This window comes from Podarcis gaigeae (genome assembly GCF_964106915.1).
Source record: "Podarcis gaigeae genome assembly, chromosome: 2".
In the NCBI taxonomy this organism is placed as follows: Eukaryota; Metazoa; Chordata; class Lepidosauria; order Squamata; family Lacertidae; genus Podarcis; species Podarcis gaigeae.
Window position 1 is genome coordinate 106,530,301 of NC_139679.1, and position 24,141 is coordinate 106,554,441.

Here is a 24,141-nt window from a genome sequence, read left to right on the forward strand (position 1 = left end):
CATACCATCCGTGGGAAGGACTGGTGCCAATGGACAGGCCTGTCCTCTTTGTCCTTTCTACCACCTACATTTTTCTTTCTGACGTCTTTCCTTCTCTCTATCCCTTCCTCCTCCTCCTCGTCAAGCCATCTGGTTGCCCATCCCTGTTCTACACTAGGTAAAGGGACCCCTGACCATTAGGCCCAGTCGTGGCCGACACTGGGGCTGCGGCGCTCATCTCGCTTTATTGGCCGAAGGAGCCAGCATACAGCTTCCAGGTCATGTGGCCAGCATGACTAAGCCGCTTCTGGCGAACCAGAGCAGCGCACAGAAAAGCCGTTTACCTTCCCGCCGGAGCGGTACCTATTTATCTACTTGCACTTGGATGTGCTTTCGAACTGCTAGGTTGGCAGAAGGGACTGCACAACGGGAGCTCACTCCGTTGCGGGGATTCGAACCGCCGACCTTCTGATAGGCAAGTCCTAGGCTCTGTGGTTTAGACCACAGCGTCACCTGCGTCTACACTACAGAACAGCAAAGCTTATCAATAAACCAGTGCTGAATTGTGTCCCTTTCAATAACACCCCATTAAATGTATCTGCATCTATCAATGTAGAATTGGGCATAATTCATCTGAGAAATCCTAAGCATTAAGGGTTTCAGCAAACCATGCCTTTACATCCATCCATTGTTGCAAGGAGGGGACAGGAAGGCTAATGTGAGGGAAACCTATGGTCCTCCAGGACACCAGCTCCCATCAGCTCAGCCAGCATGCTCAAGGGTCAGGGATGGTGGGAGCTGTAGCCTAGCAACAGCTGAAGAGCCACAGGTCCCCTGCCCCTGGAGTAATGGACCATTTACAGTTGTGTTCCTGCTTCTTATGGTGGTTTCTTCCTCAAACAGGCACTAGAATTGAGGAGCTTCTTCTCCCATGCAGACATGTGTATCAATTGTGGCTCAAGATTTGTGAGCTGCGGACCAATGAATTATCGGCAGGCTGCTCTACATTTGCCTCCGCTGCATGTGTCTGATATTAAGAACACAATCGGGTAGTTTCTCTGCAACCCAAGACTCTCACCCTCATCTCTCCTCAGTTTTCAACATCTCCAAAGGACAAAAGGACTTTAAAAAGACAAGACAGACACAGTAAGCTGGGTTTTGAAGCACCATTTTTTATGTAGAATGGCAGAGCGGGGGTCATCTGCTACAATTCCAAAACCAAGGAAAGAAAACTTTCACTTCATTTAAAAAATAAAAGACAGGTCGGGGTTTTTTGTTCCCTTTCCCTCCTTGGTGAAAACATAATACTCAAAAAGTCGCCTCGCGTCACACGGGGCTGTTCCAAAAATATACAAACACTGAAACCGGGAACGGTGGGCTGGCTGCATATGTAACATCAAAACAGAGAACTTCAGAAAGCGTCCTGCACATAGAAATTGAATGGGAGAGAAATCTGCTCTTGCGAGGCAGCCAGGTGGTGGTTCAAACCCATAATACCAAAGTGTTCTGTTTGCTTCTCCTCCCACATAGTGCCAGGGAGTCACAGGTGAGAAGTAACCAATGGCCAGAGAAAAATATATGTCTATATAATGTTATATCAAGGTTTACAGCACGTTGGGGAAATGGCGGGTAGCCACAAGTTCAGGGCTGGAGATGAGATCCACTTCCATGAAAGGACACCAGGTTTGTGCTTGGCAATGTAGAAACGTTGAGAAGGGCCGCCACACACACACAATACCTTGTGCTGGCCCTGCCGTAGTCTGGCTGGCAGAATCTAGCTACTCTGCAGGCGGCGTCTACCAGGAAAGACAGCATCCGAAACACAAAAGACCAAGGAGAGAGTCGTGGTGTGCTACATAAACGAAGGCCGCCTCTGTGGCTCCCATGTCCTTCGGGCGCAAAAGGGTACAATTCAAAGTGCTTTGCATATGGAGACCGGCAGAGGCAGAGAGACAGCCGGGAGACACAGTGGTTTTGCAATGCCTTGTGTTTTAACAACTGTTTCCACAGACCCTCCCCGTTCCAGGCACTGGCGTAGCAGCAATACCCTGTCTGAGCGATAGGAAGAAAAACAGGGGGAAGGGATATTTCCAGACCATCGTTCTCCACAGAGAGAGCTCCCCAAGGGCCTGCCCATGACATTTTAGCACTTCCGATCCCTGCTGGCACAGCCACAGCGAAGCGTTTCGCACGACTGGTGGGGATCGGTCTGGGTCCTGCAAACCATGCGGTGAAGGTGACTGGTCTTTGGCTTGCCTTCATCCACCACCTCCAATCTACTCTGGTAGTAAACACATACCAAGGGAAGCAGGAAGGAGGCAGGTTGGCCATGCCCAATCGCCTCCCAACTCCCAAAGACAAGGTTGCGCAATGAGAAGCATGGGGATCACCCACAAAAACAGGGAAAGATTCTTAAAGCAACAGGAGCCCCTTGGAATCCTCACACAAGACTGAAGGGAGGGAGGCTTCACACATAAGAGTGGTACATCGAAAAGCTCCCTTCTTGCAAATGTCAGAGGCGGGGCTGGTCAATGCGGCCCCAATCACACTATGGGCATAGCCAGGATGTATGGTTTTGGGGGGTAAAACACCCACCTGCCTGGCTCGCTCTAGCAGATTCAGAATGAAATGTCCCAACAGATGTCTTAAATCGCTTTCTCTGGACCCCACGCTCAGAAAAAACCTGTCAAAACCTTTCTACAATTTCTACTTTTAGTTAACTATTTTTATTTCTTTACTTGATGTGGGGGGGCAGCTGCCCCCCTGGCTATGCCCATGACTCACATTGGAATGCGTGCACAGTTTGAGTGAGCAGGGCTACAGTCCGCCAGCCTGTCACAAGAGACTAAGAATAGGAGACTGAGCAGCTAAGTGTGTGTAATATCTTGTAAGTACTCCTAATCCCGCTTCCTTCTCCCAGGTGTCCATACCCACTCAGCCGCAGCATTTATTCACATTTATCGCATCCAGAGCCTCCACATGCCCAGCAAGCCAAGAGCGCATGAAGCATGTTCTCAGCTTACAAATGCACTTGCTAACTCCTAACCACAGGGCGCACAGAATAGGTAATCCCTTATAAAATGCAAGCGTCATGAAGAATGGCTCAATCCGAGACCATTCGGATGCATGCTTTCTGGTACTGGAGCTGTGGAATAGCGCTGGACAGAACCTGGCCAGGGGCCTGTGCAGCCAAGGGCCTCGCCCGCCCCTTCCAATTGCCTCTCTCCCCCAAAAGGCACTCAATACCGTGCAGAAGTGAATCCAGCGATCACCTCTAAGTGAACAAAAGCCTTTCAAGCCCAGAGATCCAAGTATGCGAGGGCTCAGTCAACGACACAAAAGAGCCATCGTGGGAAATCTCAAGCTGATTCAGCTCAGGAAATCGCAGGGTGGCGGAACAGGACAGTGCGAACAGCTGCCCGGGACCCAAAGATGAAAGCTCTGAGTAGTCATTGCCAGATAGCCACAGGCGTGCTCCCCTATGGGAGGTTGGAGATCACTACGTACGTCAACGTGTGACGTCATCTCATACCTAGCATTCAACGCATTATAGCCTTCTCCGGTAATTACTCTCTAAGGTCGCTTTCCCTAAAATTAATCTTCCCCTGTACCCAAAGACTCTTTTGAAACTGGGATGCTGGGGCTAGCCCTGTGACCTAGCAGACATGGACGCATGCAAAAAAGCACCCGCAGCTCAGTGGTAGAGAATCTGCTTTCCATGCAGAAGTCCCTTGCTGCAACCCCAGCATCTTCAGCTAAAAAGGAAACAGGGCTTGGGAAAAAAGCCTTGCCTGAGACTCTGGACAACCAGCACCAGTCCGAAGAGAGAATACTTGGCAGATAGACATATAGGATAGATCTCAGGAAATCAGATCTATTGTGGAGCTTTACCGCATGAGAGTGGCTACTCCAAAGACACCTGGAAACTGAGTAGCAGAGGTTGCATGCATGAGCTGAGCGCTGGCCCCATTTCCCCATGCCCAAAATTAGGTGGCGCTCTTGATGGCGGAGGTCTACAAGCACTTTTGGCACCAGTCCCGTGTTTAAGCATCCGCCACAAGACACGGCCTCCCCTCTTAGCATTCTTTTAAGTAGCAAAATCATTTTAGTTGGAAAGCTTGCTACTGAAGCGGCAAGCTACTGGGGGGTCATCACAGGTTCTCCCCCACTTCAGCTGATGGGCATTAAGAGGCTGGGGGAATTCTTCCCATGCAAGAGACCATTCATCTCCTCGCGCTAACTTATTGCAGTGAACTACGTGGGCTTCTCAAGCATCAACCAGGGAGAGGAAATATTACAGGCTAAGTAGATGTGACCATTGTAAAGGCACAAAAAGCTATCTAGATTCCTGCTTAGGTTTTCTTTAGAGTTATATCTTTACCGGACTAAGTGCCGGGCTAGTGTCTTTGGGGAACAGAACGCTTCGCTGCAGCAGATTGAAAACCTGCTTCCTAGAAGACCTTTCTTGACCTCATCCCTGGGGTTTCCCCGGGCCTGAATGGAAGAGCTTTCGTCTTGCGCTATTCGTAAACTGCTTATGCATTACACTACCTTTCCTGGCTAATTTTAACATTGCAAAACCAAAAGGAGAGGTTGAGCCACAACAAATAAACTCAAAATTGATGGCTTATCCATATAAGCAAACTGCCTGATGAATTTCCATTTTAAAAATCCTTTTCCTTTTCAGGTGAGAAAGAACTCTCTGATAGTAAGAGCTGCTTGACAGTGGAACAAAGCACCTTGGAAGGTGGCAGACTATCCTGCATTGGAGATTTTTAAACAGGGGTTGGGTGGCCATCTGTCAGGGATTCTTTAGTTGTGATTACTGCGTTGAACAGGACCAGACTAGATGATCCTGGGGTTCCTTACAACTCCATGATTCTATACCAGGCTGAGACCTTATCTGTTGTTGTAGGGGGTTTTTTGTGGGTTTATGTTTTGTTTTGTTTTTGCTTTCTGTTTCTTTTTACAGCTCTCAGCCCAGGACATTTACAGAGGGACTTGGTACACACACATGTACACATTCAGCCAATCTCGCATTTGGTATTTAGGGCAAAGAGTGCTAATCTCCCTTTACTGCCTGCAAACGGGTTATGGAGCCTCATTTAATTGCTATCTCTGTTCCTCTTACCGATCCAAGATATTTGTTCAGCCACATGTCGTGGAAACTTCAACTCCCATCAGCCCCAAGCAGCACGGCCAATGGTCAAGAATGTTGGGAGTTGCAGTTCAACAACATCTGGGGTGTGTGTGTGTGTGTGTGTGTGTGTGTGTGTCAGTTTCCCCCTCCATGCTGTAACAACTGTTCCTCCCTTAAGAACACAATCCAGGTACGCAGAGTTTTGTGAGTTGGCTAAGAATTCCCTCGGCAAGCCGTAACTCCTCCAACGAAAACGACAAACCCTCAAGGGCACCTGAGCAGGTGGAAGTCACACAGCTGAAGCCAGGCTATGCTCCTACGCAGTTGTGAGTACAACAGGTGCACAAATCAAGAACCAAGGCTTCACCAAAAGCTGTTCCAGGAGGAAAAAAGTCTCCTCTAGAAGCAGATTTGTTTGTGTACTGACACACCCAACTGCCACCCAGTCTCGACTTTGCCAGGCACTTGGTGTGAGTGTGCGCACGCACACGAATGGCATCATCAAGAAACTTGCCCCTAGCACATTCTCTATTGGATGAGCAGAACAGAAAGGATTTCCTACAAATTCATTGAGAAGAACGCTCTTAAAGCATCTACAGCAGCTTGGTGGAAGGGAGGGGGAGGTCCCCCTGTTTTCCTTTTGCCCTACCAGCAAGATAAATACCTAACTCAGAAGCGATCGCAGAAAGGAAAGCTATTATCCTTTGGAGAGAATGTTTCCTGAAAGCAGCTTAACTGGGGCAGGCCCAAGTGCTGGAGCTGTAGTCGGAAGAGGCTAGATTTTCTCCTTGCCTCAACTGAGAGGAGACGCTCAAATCTAGAGACCCCCACCCCCAATGGAAAGATGCCAAGCAGCAACTTAGATGAGCCGCTGTGCTAAAAGCAAAGATTGTCCCAGCATAGGCGTGAGAAGGCAGATTTCCACAATGATGGTGCTGGCAGCTCTGCAAAGTCAAGAGCATCTGCCAATGGCTCGTGGAGAAGTTCCCTCACCTTCCACCACAGTGGTTCAACAGGTTTAAAACAAGCTTAGGTTTGCAAACGTGGCACAAAGCTGAAGCATGCTCTTCTTGAAATACTGGAGGTGCTGGCAAGGATAAGAACCTTTAAAGCAGTGGTTCTCAACCTTGGGTCCCCAGATGTTTTTGGCCTACAACTCCCATAATCCCCAGCTCACAGGACCAGTGGTCAGGGATGATGGGAGTTGTAGGCCCAAAACATCTGGGGACCCAAGGTTGAGAAAGGCTGCTTTAAAGGCTCACAGGCCCGAAGCCTCTGCTGTGGTTGGACTAGATGACTAGGTCCCTTCCGAGTCTGCCATGCTAGGATTCTAGGATTCTTTTTGCAACAAGAATCACGCCCAGTCACTTCTACGTCAGGCCCAAAAACCTCTCGTCACCTTACTGCAGCAGGATACACCTGGGTACATTCAGACAGCCCAATGGCTGTAGGTCAGACATACTAAAATGTCTGGTGGCAGAAACGTTCCAACGATTGCACTAGAAAATATTTATCATGAGCAGCCACAGGTTCTTTTAAAAAAAAAAAACTAAAGAGAGGGGAGGGTCAATTCCACTATGGTTTGCTAAGTTGCCCTTTGGAGAATAAAACACAGGACACAGGAAATTGGCTGGCAAGCAGAGCCCCCCCACCATGAACTGTAGATCTTCAGAAGGGGCTTCCACAGAGAGGCGCCCTTCCTGCCCACTATGGCACTATCTTTGCACTAAATTATGAGGCACCCTTTTCTGCTTGCTTGGGGCGTGCCAGGGGCCTTGGTATGTCCTCCCTTGCTGTTTTTTTCATATGCAAAGTCTCCCTATCTGGGGGCAACTCTCCTCCCCCAAAATCCCCTTTCCTCTGCCACTGACTCATGGTCTGCTGGGATTAAAAAATCTGGTCAAGCGAAGGGACGAGGGCACCGGAGAAAGCAAACGTTTTCTACTTCCCTTTCTATAAACTCTTCCGGCTGATGTGCAACCTTTATCCCCCAGTCAGATGTATAAGGTGGTGGCATGGGCAGCAAGTAGGAGCCGGCAGGTGGTAAAGGGTAGCCAGCCACTCAGATTTACAGCCAAGGGAGGCAACACTGCAGACAGGAAAAGGCCTTCCATTAAACAATCTAGCAACAAATTGGAGAGAAAAGCTTTTGAAACCAACTTGGGGGGTAGGGGGGCAATGAAGAAGGGATCACATTCTGACAGCCCTTGGGCAATGCATGTATGTGAGTCCGTAGATATTTATATTTAATAATACGTATATAAAATATGATCAAATCAAAACCACGTAGGTTTACAGGTTTGTTTGCTTTTTAAAAAAAACTAAAGTAAAATATCACAGTACACCAATCATCCCCAGTGCCGCCACATCCCAGATGTGTGCTCTGCCATGTTGAAAAAAGCATGGTAGAAAAGTGTTCTAGAGGAAGGCTAATGCTCTGCGCCTTATATCTATCAGGATGAAGCCTCGGAGGCCTCTTAAAAAGTTTTTTTTTTTATAATATATAATCCAACAGTTGCCCAACTCTGCAGAACTCTCCCCAGCTGCTAGTGACAGGCCTGAGGACTGCAAATGTGGATATCCTCATCAACTCCCCCCGCAAGAGGCCTGCAGTCTGCTCGATGGCGCCTGCATTGGTGGCCCTGCGGCTCCAACTTCTCCGAGCCCCTCAAGGGACGCTGCGGGAGTGAGGCAACGGCTGGATTCTGATGACAGGGGACAGATTCACCCGGAGGATCTTCTGTGCTCTCCTCCGCAACTCGTCGTCGGAAGAGCTGTTCACCTTGATCGCCCGGAACTTCAGCAGGTTCAACGTTGCGGACGCCAGATCTGGTTTGCCGGGAGTCGTTTTCTTCCTGTGCGGCAACTCCTTCCCCTCCTCCGCTCTTTTCCTCTTCTGCTCGGCCGTCTCCTGGCGGCTGCCGCCACCTCTCCGTTCCGTTTTGGCCGCGGGCGGCTCCTTCGTCCTGGACGTCCCAGTACTGGAGCTCTGGGAGGCGCTTCCAGAAAGCCGGCCGTTCAGAACCCCGGAGGCTTTGCAAGCGTTGCTCTCCTGCAGAACGCCACCTTTGGGTCCTTTCACAAGGCTCACCGCCAGAGCACCAGAGTCCGGTCCTTTTTTCGCCGCGTGCCTATACCCTTTGGGGTCCAACTGACCGGGTGGCATTTTAGTAGCTTTGATGGCTGGAGGCTGCCTGGACGGCCCAGCTGCCTTGAGGAGCTTAAGGTCCGAGGGCGAAATCCCAAGGCGCCCTTGTTCACATTTGGACTCCAGGCAGGAGGCTGTGGCTTTCAGAGGGACCAAGGCTTCCAGCACAACAGACAGTCTCATGGCCGGGTAGACGCCAGGGTACAAGTGAGCAGGGAAGCCCACAGCAGATGCATTCGATGTGCCTGAGCGTGTCCGTTTCAAAGAGTTCAACAGGAGGTTGGTGGAACTACTGCTCTTCGGCAATGGCTTTTCAGAGGCTTTGGGAGAACTTACGGTAACGCCTGCTAAGGGGCCGGATACCTTTGCCACGACTGCGGTGCTTCGGGCTGGAGCCTTTGCGGATTCCGAAATAGGGGCAGCTGCTTTTGAAGTGTCCGGAATGCTGTCTTTTGCCTGGCCAGGCATACGGGCAGTACACGACATGTACCCATAAACGTCTTTGCTTCTGAGGATGGTGGGCTGGTAGCCTTCCTCCCTGAGGCCTTGGAGAAAAGCTACCAGCTGGGTCTCCGTGTCAGACAGGTCCCTGGACATGGGGTTGAAGACTCGCAGAGCTTCTTCCAAGGCCTTCTGTCCTGCGGAGGAGATCCTTGACCACGAATGGACGGCTTTTTCTTCCGCATTGTCCGCCTCAACATTCATGGCATTAGGCTAGCGGGAACTTCTTAGGGGTCCAAACCACGTGGAAGCCAATGCAGGTCACCTCAAATGAAAAGGGGGAAAAGGCAGTTAACTTACAGCCCGAGAAACAGACAAATACAGGGGTGTTTTTTTCTTGTGTGGAGGCTCTCAAGGCCCTGCAGTGAGTTAGCCTTACCTTTCAAGAGCACAAGGCCTACAATCACAAGGGGTCAACTCTGCCAGAACGCCATTGACTAAATAAGCACATTGTAGCAAAGCTGCAGAGGACACAGAATGGCCTGAATTTAAGAAAACCTTAAACCTAAATCAGAACTGTATACCATTTAGCAAGTTGCCTCTCCCCCCTTCCCCAAAGAATTGTATCAGCCACAGATGTAATTTTAAGGAGCTAGTCTAAATTTCAGAATGCTACCACAGCTGCCCAAAACTACCTCAAAAAGGCGAGCTCGGAGCAGAGGACTTCCTGTCCCGTCACTGGACTCACATTCTTCCATGTTAACACTTTTTCATGATTCAGCAGGCCATAATCCTAAAGAGATGCTCGCACAGCATCTTTACTAGATCATTGCAAACCTTTCCCCTGCCCTAAGTCTCAGAACATGCCTGCATCTTCCATTTTGGTCTATAGGTGTCCCAAAACAAATGTCTAAGTAATTTCTTATGTTCAAACAAATTAACCCTGCCTTATCATCACCTTAAGCAAAGACTATTTCAAGGAAGTCGCTTGCTAAGATTCTATTGACCACCCACCCATCACAATTAAGGCTTTGTTCTTCCTTTTGATTCTACAGAGGTACAGGGGGACATTCTGATTCCCGTTGCTGATGGCAGAGGAAAGAGAGAGAAAAGTTGCTAGGGCAATAGGTTGCCAGGAGGGTAAGGCACATCAAGGCACAAGCTGACTAGGTAAAAAGGTGCTGGTGTGAGGGTGACTGACTCAAACGAAACACACACTTTTTCATTAATACACACGACACCGTCATCATCTGGCCCATATTTTGTTCATAAGTAACTTATTTTTTGAGCATGTGCTCTCTTGAGCACTTATATTCTGTCATTTCTTTATTATTTATTTCAGGGGTCTCCAAGCTTTCCTTGCCTCGGGCCAGTGTCTCCAGCGACAATTGCATGGTGGGCCAGAGGGTGGGGGAGCGCGTGCCCATACGCACAAGCTATTTCTGGCGCACTTTCAGGTCGGAGGAGCACTGGAAATAGCTTATGCGCATGCGCACGGGCCTCCTCTGACCCGGAAGTGGGTCCCTGTGCCGTGCCGGTAAGAGCGGGTGGCAGCAGGTGGCAGTTGCCGCGGGCCGGATAAACGAGTCCCTCGGGCCTTATCCGGCCCCAGGGCTATAGGTTGGTGACCCCTGATTTATTTCATAAAATTTATACACCCCTTGTCTGTTAACAAACAAAAACCCCTCAGTGCGGTTTTACAAAAAGATAAAACAGTAAAATCCAGAAAATCACGCTTCCCCTGTGCAGGCCACACCATCCTGCGATTATGTTTCAATCAGATAAAGAAATAGGCTTGCGCGTCAAGAGTAGCTCTGCCAATCTCACGATGAGTCAAATTTCTCATCATAATGCCTGCCGGAAACGCTTGGGGAGATACTCGCGCTCAGGAACAGCTGGGATGCAGCTCAAGACACTTATCTACTTGATTGCATTCTTAATAAGTCTACTGAAGTTTAGGGCCCAGCAGCAACCAGGCCATATTACATATCATGCCCTAGTCACGGTACAAATACAGGAAAATAATTTCATCAACGACGCCTCCCCCCAAATCCAAACAGTCTTAAGAAGAGGATAGCCAGCCAACGGAGTTCAGGAACACTGTCACCTGGAACAAAGGTTCAAGTTGAATCATGGACACTCCAGCATGACAAGTCTGAAAAGTGAAGAGAGCACTATGAGCATGGATGAGGCCTCCCCCCCCATAATACATACTGATGGTTAAGGACTCTGTTCCCCAATTCTAACCAAGCCAGGACCACTTCTTTCCTTCGGTTCTTAAGTGATGCATTTGATTCTAATCAATTTACTGGTTTGGTCCTATATAGGTAGCAACCAGCTTCCAAATTCATGTTCCAATTCTACCATGAACTAGTTCAGATGCACAACTTACAAAGTCCATTTAAGATCAAACACTTAGAGAGGTGAAGGCCTTGTGGGAAAGAGGATGGGTTTTCTCCAAGCCTTTCTGTTTTGTTTTTCTGAAAACAAACTTTCAGTGTTTTGTAAGTCCATTATAAATATGGTGACAAATGTGAAGAAGCAGAAACTGATATGGAAATGCTTTATGTCTGCTTGACATTGTTGAGGACTGGAGGGTCATATTCAATATTAGTCCTCCTCAAGAGTAGATGATCCAATGAAGTTGATGTACATTGCTAACTTAGGTTCATCAATTTCAATGGGGCTACTCTACGTTGAATGTATAATCATTTTCTTTCTACTATACTGATGTTTTCTCCTGTTTGGCTGGATTTGTTGCCTGTTCTTCATACACTGGTAAAATGACAGAGTTGCTGGATTCCTTAAGTGTGAACTGAATTGTACCGTTAACAACCATTTGTACATGTTTGTGACTTCTTTTTTTAACATGGCTGCCACACAGCTGTGCCTTGTGAAAATCCGGCCTTGGTGACTAAATTGCATCTTATCTGATGTGCAGAAAATCCAAAGAGAGGTTTTGCTTAATTGAGCTTCCATTCAGCAGTTAGGATTGGATTTCCACAAAGCACGGCCACGGAATAACGAGAAAAGCCCTCGGATCCAAGGCAATTAATCAGTATACAATACGCTCAAGATACGAGTCGGGCAGAAGTGGGAAGGAGCCCTTACTCTTTGAACTGTGACTCTTGGACCAGGATAAAACAGATTCAAATATGCTGGTTTCATAACCCCATACCTGGTTGGTTATACTTGATGTTTATATAACCTTCTGGCAATATTGCTGCTTGGGAGTCCTTGCAGTTTCAAGGGCATTTGAACCACAAAGATAAACACTGCACACTTTCAGCAATGTGAGCTGCCACAACAACTGGAGGAATCACTTGAAAAATGGGAAATTCAAAGGTTGTGAAGGCAACCCTGACTGCGCCTTTGAAAGAAACTCCACTCCAAGCCCAGAGGCCAAACCTAAGAAGACATCTGTATAATGAACATTTGCTTGCCCACTGCAGTGAAGGAGCACTGCTATCAACCTCTAAATCTAGGAAGCTAGCTTATACTTACTTTTTTGGGGGGGGGGTACAATATATTATTTTTGCTGTTTTTCGTATTTTGCTGTTAGATCCAATTATGAATTGTAAGGTGATTGTTTAATTTGATCGGATATTTCTTAATGGGATGCTTTCGTTAACTTACTGCTCAAGTTTTCTTATATTTTGTAACTTGTGAATTATGTAATTTTCACCCCGTGAGCCTCCTTGACAATATTGATCGTGGAAAGGCAGCATGCAAATAGATGATACTAGACCAAACCACTGGTCCTTCTAACTGTTGTTGTTAGTTTCTATTGATTTAATGGTTTACTTATTGTCTGTATAAAATATTCTGGTTTTGAATGTTTTATGTTTTATTATGTTTTTATATATGCTATAAGCCACCCAGAGTGGCTGGGGGACCCAGCCAGATGGATGGGATATAAATAGTAAAAATTAGTAGTAGTAGTAGTACAGTGGTACCTCAGGTTAAGAACTTAATTCGTTCTGGAGGTCCGTTCTTAACCTGAAACTGTTCTTAACCTGAAGCACCACTTTAGCTAATGGGGCCTCCTGCTGCCGTGCGATTTCTGTTCTCATCCTGAAGCAAAGTTCTTAACCCAAGGTACTATTTCTGGGTTAGCGGAGTCTGTAAGCTGAAGCGTCTGTAAACCGAGGTACCACTGTAGTAGTAGTAGTAGTAATAATAATAATAATAATAATTTTTTATTTATACCCCTCCCCAGCCAAGGCCGGGCTCAGAGCGGCTTACAAGGAAAAAAAAAACAAGATGAATGATTACAAACATAAAAACAAAAATAAAACACAACAATTAAAATAATGGAACATTAAAATATTATTAAAATAGTAGTAGTAGTAGTAGCAGCAGCAGCAGCAGCAGCAGCAGCAGCAGCAGCAGCAGCAGCATCTATACTGACTGGCAGTAGCTGGTTTCAGAAAGGCCATTAACAGCCTTGCCTGTAGATGCAGGGGACTGAATTAGGGGCCTTCAGAATGCAAAAACACACTGCTAAGCTATGGCCCCTCGGTTTAGCCAGTGGCAGAAGCTAGCAAGGCAAAATCCATCTGCTGTAGTAATGCTCCCCTTCCCCACAGACCCTTTTTAAGGCTGTGTAGGCACCGTACATTTACAGCACATGACTTTCCCCATCCTGAGACTTGTCATTTGCCCCTTGCATCGCTACAGCTCCCAGCACCCTTGAATGATTAGTTCCCAGGATTATTTGGGGGAAGTCATGTGTTTCAAATGTATGGTGCTTACACAGCCTAAGTCAGGGGTCGGCAACCTAAGGCCCACGGGCCACAAGCGGCCCGCAGGGGTCGTTTAACCGGCCCCCAAGCCGAGCTGCCCAATCGGCAAGTCCCTGCCGCTGCGCTTAACCGCCGCACTGCAGGGACTCACTTCCACTGCGCCGGAAATCGCGTCTGTGCAGATGCTGGAAATCGCAGGCGCACGGGCACAATCCAGCCCACAGAGGGATCTGCGCTGGAGTGAACCGGCCCAGGCGAGGTAAACCTTGCTGACCCCTGGCCTAAGTCCCTGCACACACGCCCAGCCCTAGACTAGCTAATATCTTTAGCTGTCCTCACATACACAAACCTCTCTCGAGTGACAAGCCATGTATCCCTCCGAGGCAAGGATACCATGGCCAATATTTCACTACCTATAATACTATTTTTTTAAAGCGCTATCTAATCTCCTGCAAAGGCCTCTGAATTATCCACAAGTATCTCACAGCTACGGAACTTCCGCCTCTAAGTATCAGTCCATGCCTGAGTTTAAGCATCTTCTGTAATGCCTGGGAGAATTTAGCTGGCGTGAGGTAGCATTTTTTGTACAAAAGCTCACTCTTATAATTTATAGTGCCCCATTCTTTCAAAGGAGCAGTCCGGGTTGGCTCAGAATACAAGGAAGGCGGCAGGGTACATAAGCCATTTAGAACTGGCAGAAAAAGAACCATAAGAGCATCTCATTTGTAAGAATCAGAAGAGAATAGCATTCTACTTCTAAACAGAAATATTTCCACACGCCTTCTGAAAGATTATAGAGGTTCTGGAGGGAGTTTGACAGCTGCAAGGCCACCACCAAGAAAGCCCTGCTTCTTCAAGAGCACCTGTATGATCACCATAGGTAGCTCAGTCAGTAGAGCAGGAGACTCTTGATCTCAGGGTCATAGGTTTGAGCCCCAGGTTGGGCAAAAGACTCCTGCACTGCAGGGGGTTGGACTAGATATCCTCATGGTCCCTTCTAGCTCTCTGATTCTCCCTTCAAGGAGCTCAGGTAAGTATCAATGGGGAGCTCACTTCATGTGACAGATTAGTCTGAGAGATGGTGGCTGCATTCAAAAAAGCACTTTATCCTGGTTTCCGTGTGCTTCCTTGCCTGATTAATTTCTGCATTAGACGTAATCTTTCACACAACGTAAAAGCCATTTGTGGAATCCAGCGGAAGTTAAGCACTCAATTCTGTGTTGCTTCGGGGGGGGGGGACCATTTGCAACACAATTAACTTGGAAATCACAGTTTGCAGTAGAACTCCATGTGACAAAATCTGAGGCAGTATCCTGGCATACAGTTATTTTCTGCCGTATAAAATTTCGTGTGACATGGCAGCACACCACTCCAAAAGCCATAGTTCCATAACACGACAGATACTATGGTGTGAAAGTAGCGTTAGAGATCAGGACAGAAGTATTAGAGCATTATAGCCAGGAAAACTATTGCAATAAGCCCCATGTCTGAACGCAGGCTATGTCTTAGAAAAATAGTTTCACATTCTGCTGAAGCTACAGCATTCCTGATGGGACGCCATCCAGCCTCTGCTTAAAACCTCTAATAAAGGAGAGCACACCATTTCTCAAACAAGTCTCCTTCCTTGCCAAACAGTCTGTACCATCATCTAGCTTTTACTATCTATGTGATGGCCCTGATGTGAAGGTGGCTATACCATACTGCCTCTTCTCCATGTTAGCTATACCCAACTCCTTCGCAACCTTTTCTTGTAGGGCTTTGGTCTCCAGACCCCATGTTAGAAACTCAGGTATATAAGCCAAACGCCAAATGGAACCTTAAACCTAGGTTACGGTTGTCGCAACAGAATGTCTAGGCGCCATTTTTCTTTCAATGAGATCTATTATTATTCATTTCTATGCTGCTTTGTATTTTAAAGAGTGTTAGGGAAATTCCTAGGGTTCCTTCCTTAGAGTAGACAGCCAAAAGCTTCTAAGGAAAGAGGAGCCAGGTACACAAGGTAGGCTCAACGGAGATTTATTCATCATTAAGACAGTGCCAAATGGTCAGCCACAATGCTATTGCCACAAGCATGGTCTGACCTCGGCGCATGCCCTTCGGCTTTTCTTATATACTCCTCTTCTATCAGGTAAATACATATGCAATCCTCGTGCCTGTGTCATTTATGCAATACTATTGGATAAAGCAATGCGTGAACAGATTGTGGACACTCTGCCTGGCCTTCCAATTGGACACACCATTTTTGGAGTTGTCTTCTCCTCAGAAATTCCTACTACCTTATTAAGGTGTCGTCCTCAATCATTCCTTTTCAGCAGGTTTTGGCTTGCACATTCTGTTACCTATCCCTCCCAAACTTGTCCTTGGCAATTCTCCTTGTTTGTGAGAACTCCTTGTCATTACATTCCAATAAATTTTCCTCCTCTTATCTGGCCATCTATTAATCTCCTATTAAAGAACATAATTGCTAAGGCAAGGTTCTTGCTGTTTACGGACACTGCTTTTGACAAGCAGTTCTGACTCTTAAGCATAGACGGCAATTTTGATTTTAACTACTTCTATATATGTATTCATAACAATATACATCATATATAGATGATATACCATATATCATAACATATATTCAAAGTGTTGGCGCTGACCTTTAAAACCCTAAATGGCCTCGGCCCAGTATACTTGAAGAAGTGTCTCCACGCCCATCGTTCAGCCCAGACACTGAGGTCCAGCTCCGAGGGCCTTCTAGCAGTTCCCTCCGTGTGAGAAGTTACAGGGAACCAGGTAGAGGGGCCTTATTGGTGGTGGCACCCGCCCTTTGGAACGCCCTCCCACCAGATGTCAAGGAAATAAACAAGTATCTGACTTTTAGAAGACTTCAGAAGGCAGCCTGTTTAGGGAAGTTTTTAATGTTTGAAGCTTTATTCTGTTTTTAATGTTCTGTTGAAAGTCGCCCAGAGTGGCTAGGGAAACCCAGCCAGATGGGCAGAGTAGAAATAATAAATTATTATTGTTATTTAATGTTTGATGTCTTACCGTTTTTAATATTCTGTTGGGAGCCGCCCAGAGTGGCTGGGGAGGCCCAGCCAGATGGGTGGGGTATAAGTAATAATAATAATAATAATAATAATAATAATAATAATAATAATAATAAAAACATATATCTAACAAGAGAAAATCTCAAAGCAGTTTGCAACACACTAAGCAGGCACGTCCAACTCCCAAGAGACTGTGATCTACTCCCAGTATTAAAAAACTGGCAGTGATGTACCCATTGTCATTGGAGGGAGGAGAAGCATGCTTGGGGTGAGTGGATTGCCCAGACTTGTTGAGGGGGGAGGATTCCACAGAGTTTTTGAGCTTTTTAAAAAATTAAATTTTTGTACACTTTATTTAAGCCCACGATAGATAAGAATCCAGTGACCTACCAGGATCAGCTGGGGATTTACCGGTAGATCATGATCTACTGGTTGGACATGCCTGCAGTAAAGCATCCCCCCCCCCAAAAAAAAACCAATGCAGAATAAAACGAATTTAAGCTTCAAGGAAAATATTCCAGACCCTTCTCTAAGTGACATTTTGCTTTCCCTATATTTATTTACCCACTTAATGCACACACCATTGATCAGCTGATTGGCAGTGCCTGCCAATCTTCCCTTTGGCTGAGCCAAGTCTTTATCTGCCCCATACCTGACTTTATATGTTATGTCAGATGCAGGGCAGGTGAGCATGTCTTGGCCAAAATTAGATTCAGGTGCCAGAGGCTGCCCATCCTTGCACAATGCCAAACTGCAGCCGTTTTCGAACTTCCTAGCTTCAGGGAACTTTTCCTACGGAGAGCTACCCGCAAATAAATTCCTGCATGTCTGGCACGGAATCTCTGGGTGTTACAAAGGAGTCTGGAAAGCATTCAGCTTCTGGGTACATGCTTACTTCAGACATGACGCTTGCCAAACTAGTTGGGCCTCACCGTTGCTCCACATTAATTGAGTGTTCACCCCAGAGCACACCCAACACTAGCCTGCGGCTAAACTTTTTATGTGGATGGGTTGGTCCAAAAATCAGGCTTTTGTTAGTCAATATAGCTCCCCTGAATAATATTTTGAGAACCAATATTATACTGGATCTTCCAGGCTGGCTAGAATCCAGATGTCAGCTGGAACATGGCATTTTATAAGAGGGCATATGGACTGCCTGATTTAACCAGTCCATGGTTTTTAAACATGGATGTTGAAAATCTAGCTCACACTCCTATCTGTAAAACAACAACCACTTAACATTTACAGTGGTACCTCTGGTTACATACACTTCAGGTTACATACGCTTCAGGTTACAGACTCCGCTAACCCAGAAATAGTGCTTCGGGTTAAGAACTTTGCTTCAGGATGAGAACAGAAATCTTGCTCTGGCAGTGTGGCAGCAGCAGGAGGCCCCATTAGCTAAAGTGGTGCTTCAGGTTAAGAACAGTTTCAGGTTAAGAACGGACCTCCGGAACGAATTAAGTACGTAACCAGAGGTACCAATGTATATGTAACTAGCACACAATGCCAGTGTTAGAAACTCACAATATATAAGCTAGGCACCAAATGGCTCCTTAAACCATTGTTGTAGTTGCCAAAATGGAATGTTCAGTTGCCATTTTTGGCTCCAATGATGGACTGATTGCGATGGATTATCAGTTACCCATCTGGCTGGTTCAAAGGACAACCTTGAGCTAATTTCAGAAATAGACTGGAAAGAGAAGTTGCTGAGTTGCAACTTATTACCAAACTTAAAACCATGGAGAGACCTGGTCTGAATAGAGACATTGGATTCTTATCTCATTATACACGATAAAGCTATTTTTAGGCATCTCACCCCTTGTTTTTTTCCTGTAAGACCAATTGCAGTCGTTAACAGGCGTCAACAGGTTTAGCACACCTATCAGCCAATCACCCATTCCCACCCCCACCCCCACCCTCTCACTATATATAAGGGTCTGGTGACTTCTGTTTCAGTGTATCTGGAGAAGTGTGCATGCACATGAAAGCTCATACCAAGAACAAACTTAGTTGGTCTCTAAGGTGCTACTGGAAGGAATTTTTTTAAACCTTGAGCTAGATTAGTGAGAACTTAAAGAAGAAAAGTCACTTGATCCAGGGACTGACTCTACACATATTGGCCTATTCCTACCTCTTTTTCCTTTCCCCATATGAACTGACCCAGACCCTGCGCTCATCATGTGATACCTTTCTTTGTGTGTCTAGACGGTGGAAACATGAGAACAGGCCTTTTCTGCGGTGGCTCCCCATTTGTAGAATGCTCTCCCCGGGGTGGCTCGCCTGGCGCCTTCATTAGATATCTTTAGGTGCCAGGCAAACAGTTTCCCCTATAACCAAGCCTTTGGTCTTTAACTATAAGTGGCCTTTTAGAAGTGGGTGGGATGTTTTTAATGTATTTCTCTTTCCTCTTGGTTTTAATCTACCTCTGTGGGGTGTGTTGTCCATTTGGTTGTAATTTGCTTTGGGTTGCCTTGGGCAAGCTAAAGTGAATCAACAATTGAATAAATAAATAAGAAGAGCGCTGCTGGATCAGGCCAGCAACCCTTCTAGCAATCCCATTCTCACACTGGCCAACCCAATGTCTATGGAAAGCCTGCAACAGGACCTCAGCACATCACTCTTGCCGGTAACCGGTATTCGGAGGCATACTGCCTCCAACAGTGGAGGTACAACAGGGAACTACATTTATTTCAGCAACGCTTTGCCAAGGTCCCCCATATTATTTTTTGCAAGCTGGTAAAATACAGTCTAGATGGTCCTGTGTTAGGTGGATCTGGGGCTAGTTGATGGACTGTAGAGTTGCCATACGTCCGGGAAAACCTGGACATGCCCTCTTTTGGAGGGCCAACGTGCCCATCTGGGTGGATTTTTACATTTTAAAGGACATGTCCAGGTTTGGTTTTTAAAATTTTTTGGGGGGAGTTGGTTTTTTTTGGGTGGGCCCTGGAAGCAGAAGTGCTGCAGCAGAGCAAGGCCATTGCAGCAAAGATCAGGTAGGAGCAGGGGTCCTGCTTCTGCTCGGGCCTCTTTTTTGCTGTTCAAGATATGGCAATCCTAATGAACTGTCCCAAAAGACCACTAATCAACATCTCACCACCCTGAAAAGAAGTGACATGGTGGAGTGACGCATGGTTCCGTCCCAGGCTCGTAACATTTGACATCTTTATAAATACAGTGGTGCCCCGCAAGACGAACGCCTCGCAAGACGAAAAACCCGCTAGACGAAAGGGTTTTCCGTTTTGGAGGCGCTTCGCAAAACGAATTTCCCTATGGGCTTGCTTCGCAAGAAGAAAGCCCATAGGGAAATCTCCGGGGACCTCTTTTAAATGCTAGCGGTGGGGAGCAAAGCCTTTCCCCCCCCCTCCGGCCTTCAGAAGAGGTCCAGGAAGGCCGGCGGGGGCCGAAAGGCTTTGCTCCCCACCGCCAGCATTTTAAAAGCAGTCCGGGATAGCAGGGAAGCGCTTCCCGCTATCCCGGATGGCTTTTGAAGGCAGGCGGGGGGGGGAGCAAAGACTTTTGCCCCCCGCCCGCCTTCAGAAGAGGTCCTGGACATCATCTGAAGGCGGTCGGGGGGCAAAAGTCTTTGCTCCCCCCCGCCTGCCTTCAAAAGCCGTCCGGAGGCTTTTAAATCGCCCCGGGACAGTCCCGGGGCGATTTAAAAGCCCCCGGGAAGGCAGGCAGGGGGGACAAAGACTTTTGTCCCCCGCCCGCCTTCAGAAGAGGTCGGGGGACAGACTGTCCCCGGACCTGGTCTGAAGGCGGTTTCCATAGGAATGCATTTATTGATTTTTAATGCATTCCTATGGGAAACCATGCTTCGCAAGACGAAAAACTCGCAAGACGAAAAGACTTGCGGAACGAAATAATTTCGTTTTGCGAGGCACCACTGTAATATGGATGAAGGAGATGCTCATCAAATTTACAGGTGACAACAAACTGGGCTGGATAGCTAATATCTTAGAAGGTGGAAACCAAATCTAAGATGATCTTGACAGAATGGAGAACTGGGCCAAAGACAGCTATTTCAACGGCAGTGAATATATAAAAACTTTGCAGTTAGGCAATTACACCACAAATAGGGAACCTGCAGCCCTCTAGGTGTTGCTAGACTCCCATCATCCCAGACTTAGCCATGCTGGAAGGGAGTTGTAGGTCCCAACATCTGGAGGGCTCCCCCTAATATACACTCAGTCTGTAGGGAAGACACCTGGTTTGACTTCAGTACATGTGAAAAGAACGTAGGGGTTTAATGAGACCAAAAGCTAAACATGAATCAGCAGTGCAACGTGGGACAAACAATACCAATGAAATTCTAAGTTGCATTGAAGTCTAAGGCATTTGTCATGATTGCCTGGAGAAGAGAGGGTTAAGAGGTGCTACAATGGCTATCCTCAAAGATTTAAAGGGCTGCTGTGCAGATGATGGACCAAATTTATTTTCTGTTGTTCCAGAAGGCAGGATCCAATCCAAATGGTTTAAATTACAAGAGAAACAGTTTCCTGATGACGTGAAATGTTAAGAATCCCTTAGAAAGCTGACTCTCCTTTGTAAGAACCAAGCAGAGGTTGGATGGCCAGCTTTCATGCATACTGTAGATTCCCTGCCACCGACAGGGGATTGGACTAAATGACATTTGAGGTGCTCTTGCAACTCTATGATACAATCCTGTCACATGATCTAGATCACTAGTCACTATAAAGGAAAGAGTGGATGACATGGGCCTACTGTTTTAGAAGCAAACAGATTAGGCACTATGTCTAGTTTCAGCCAATGTCATACACAAGATCCACACATTTCCCCCCTAAACACAGTACTAGTTAAATAACAGCAGAGCCAGACTGATCCAGTGGAGAGTGGTTGGCCTGGACATCAATATGCATCACAAATCTTCAATGAATTGACAAGCTGACTTTGGACAAGTTGCTACTAGCCTCAGGTCCTTTATTTATAAAATGGAAATTGCTTCATATGGTTGCTTCAAAAATAATGTGTGGGGCATGAAGCCCTTTATAACAAAAGGGGTACAGAAATCAATAATCTCATTCCCAAAGTAATCGCATTCAGATTCATAGGCTGAGAAACCAATTAAACCACAGAACCCAACCCAAAATGAACCACAAGACATCGCTCCCTCTGGAGCACCCAATGCATTTTTCAAAGTTAAAATGCTGCAACTTATCGTCCAAAGGAATGCTAGAAGCAAGCAAAGGCAGCAGCAACTGGAGTCTTAAGGCTACGATCCTAATCACACTTCTAAGGAGCGTTATTAGTAAGCAGAGGAGGATTTACTTTAAAGTGAACCTGCACAGGATTGCAATGTTAAGAAAAATGAGAAGGTGTCAATGGCCACAAACCAGAAATGGAAACTTGCAACATGCAAAGGTTTCAGATCCTCATATAAATGGACTAGAAACCATGCATCAGAAATCTTAAGAAAATTGGCTGGCCTTAAAAGAAGGAACAGCCCAGAATTTACATTAAGATGACAAGTTGGGGACAGGTGACCAGGCAGAGAAAAGTGTGTTTGGTTGGGCCATTCCTGGCTTTAATGAGTAACCATTACTCATTAATGGCCTTTTAACTTATTATAGTAACCTGTAATAAATGTAATGCTTACTTCTGGTATTATTTTTCCAGCTTTTGTTTTAGAACACAAGCTAGGGACTACAACTACACCGAGGAGTTAATTTTGTCAGCCTCTTCAAGAACTTTGAAGGCTAAAAGTTGTTTTTCGATATACAAAATAAGTATCCACAAAGAAGCATATCCTCTTAGCTCCCTTCGACTTTGCCAGATATGCTCCTTAGCTTGGAAGAGAATACGCAAATAACCCTAAACAAATGTTTCCAATCTTGAGACAGAGATCTTAATTAAGCATCTCACAGTAGTGACCGAGAGCTGCAAAAAAGTTTGTAACTGTTGGTTTGTGAGTGCACACTGAGCGTCCTTTTTCTGTAGCTGCTACAGGACTAGTTTTCCCTCATTTAAAAAGCCACAAACGCCACCTGCAGAAGAGCGCAACCAAGTCTCCAGGAACTGGGACATAAACCTGCGCTCCTAACTGATCCCAAACGAGCATCTGGCTACCTGTTGAGATGCTTATCATGAATGTGCATATTTGGTGCAAATTGTGCGGGGAAACGACTGATATACCAGCATGACCGAGGTCACTCCAAGGGAAGCCAGCAAAGGGTAGCAGGAATTTAAAGAGCTGGCTCCCTCCGCTTCTGCAGCAAATATTCCCCACCCCACCCCACCCCACCTTTGCAACAAACGGAACCTTGGGCAACAACGCAGGTTTGAAACGCGGCGCGGGGAGTAAAGTAAAGCTAGATTTACAGCCACTCCTAAGGCGAGGACGGGTCCCCTAAGCCCGGCCCTACTCGGTGGCAGCAGAGATTGGGAGGGGCTCGGCGAGATCCATCCCTGCAGCTGTTGCAGGGGAAGGATCGGGGCCGACAGGCACTGGAGCCACAACATCGGGGGTCTCCCAGGGGGATCTTTGGGGGGGAGAGAGAGAGAAGCAGCCCCGGAATAAAAGGCGGGCGGGGCTCGGTGGGGTGGGATAAGGCCCTGGGGGGTGTGCAAGGGAGAGGCTGCTTCAGCGAAGGATACCAGCAAAGCCAGTGGCGGAGGGCCGGTCCTGCGACTCCCCCTCGGGGGAAGGAGGGAGCAAAGGGCGGGGCATCCCATGGCTGGACGGAGAAGGGCGACGCGGGGGGGGACGGGGGAGAGAGCGGGCAGGGAGCCACCCGAGCCCCGAGTTCGAATCCCGACTGCAGCGCCGCCGGCCCCGCAACCTACCGGCCGCCGCGGGACCCAGCAAAAGCCGCTGCGCCGTTCCAGCCCCTGCAACATGGCCGCCCGCGGAGCGCCGGAAATACGAAGCCACTTCCGCTTCCGGCCCCCGCCGAGGACGGCCCCGACCACCCTCCACATTTATCACCTGGTCAACGCCCCCCCCTTCGCCGCTGGCGGCCACGCCCACGGTCGAGTCTTTTTTCGGCCACGCCCACGCGGCGCGTCCGTGGCTCCGCCCACTCCCGAGGCCACGCCCACCCAAAGACCCCTGCCTACCCTGCTGAAGCCGCGTCCACAGATAATCACTCCTTCCCCCTCCATCCGTTACTGGCTAATCATTTGGCTTCCATCTCACTGAGGCACCACAGTGGCCTCTTCCTTCCAGTTAATTTCAAAATGTTCATAGTCTTCTCCACCTTCCCCCTCCTATTGAAGCCTGAACCTTGTCCTTGCCAGGGAATTCGTTTGCCCGCGTCCCCAGTGCCGAAGAGAGAGAGCTAAAAGCACCAGGAAAGTTTCTTCTTTGGAGAAAAGAGTTTATTGCAAACTGTGCACAGGACAGCCAGCAGGATCGCTCCTGCAAACTGGCTGTGTTTCAAGACACTTCAGCAGACTTTCTTATACTTTTCTGAGCACTCTTCCCCCCTCCCATACCCTCTCAAAACTTTCCCAATCAGCTGGCAAATGTTCAACTTCTTGCTAAACATTCCTATCATTCTGCTGGCTAAGCACTTCCCCATACGTATCTTTCTACTAGCTAAGCACTCCCCCTCCCCTCTTGCTTGTACGTGTCTTTTCTCATCTTTGCATTAGTAAGCATAAGGCAGGAAGGGGGGGGGCGAATGGTTTGGGCTT

At 47.3% G+C, this 24,141-nt stretch overlaps 1 protein-coding gene across 6 annotated transcripts; it reads right to left on the bottom strand.

The window, feature by feature from the left end:
• Positions 1–1,131: 1,131 nt before the first annotated feature.
• On the bottom strand, positions 1,132–23,390 carry CCDC71 (coiled-coil domain containing 71). Of its 6 annotated transcripts, XR_014560622.1 has the most exons (3): positions 23,290–23,390; positions 6,539–9,033; positions 1,132–6,245 (listed from the first exon to the last, which is right to left on the bottom strand). XR_014560622.1 is itself a non-coding variant. In XM_083724942.1 (2 exons), exon 2 carries the CDS (start codon positions 8,970–8,972, stop codon positions 7,788–7,790), a length of 1,185 nt encoding a protein of 394 aa, XP_083581068.1. In that variant the 5' UTR covers positions 8,973–9,033; positions 23,290–23,390; the 3' UTR covers positions 1,132–7,787. The 6 variants fall into 6 exon arrangements, 5 of the variants coding, with proteins under 5 accessions (XP_083581068.1, XP_083581070.1, XP_083581069.1 ...); XM_083724942.1 differs by having other exon boundaries at positions 1,132–9,033; XM_083724944.1 differs by lacking the exon at positions 23,290–23,390 and adding an exon at positions 15,150–16,020 and having other exon boundaries at positions 1,132–9,033.
• Positions 23,391–24,141: the final 751 nt, after the last annotated feature.

Bases quoted from the DNA above. Each gene is read 5' to 3' on its own strand.
- CCDC71 (XM_083724942.1), bottom strand. From the start codon at position 8,972: ATGAATGTTGAGGCGGACAATGCGGAAGAAAAAGCCGTCCATTCGTGG.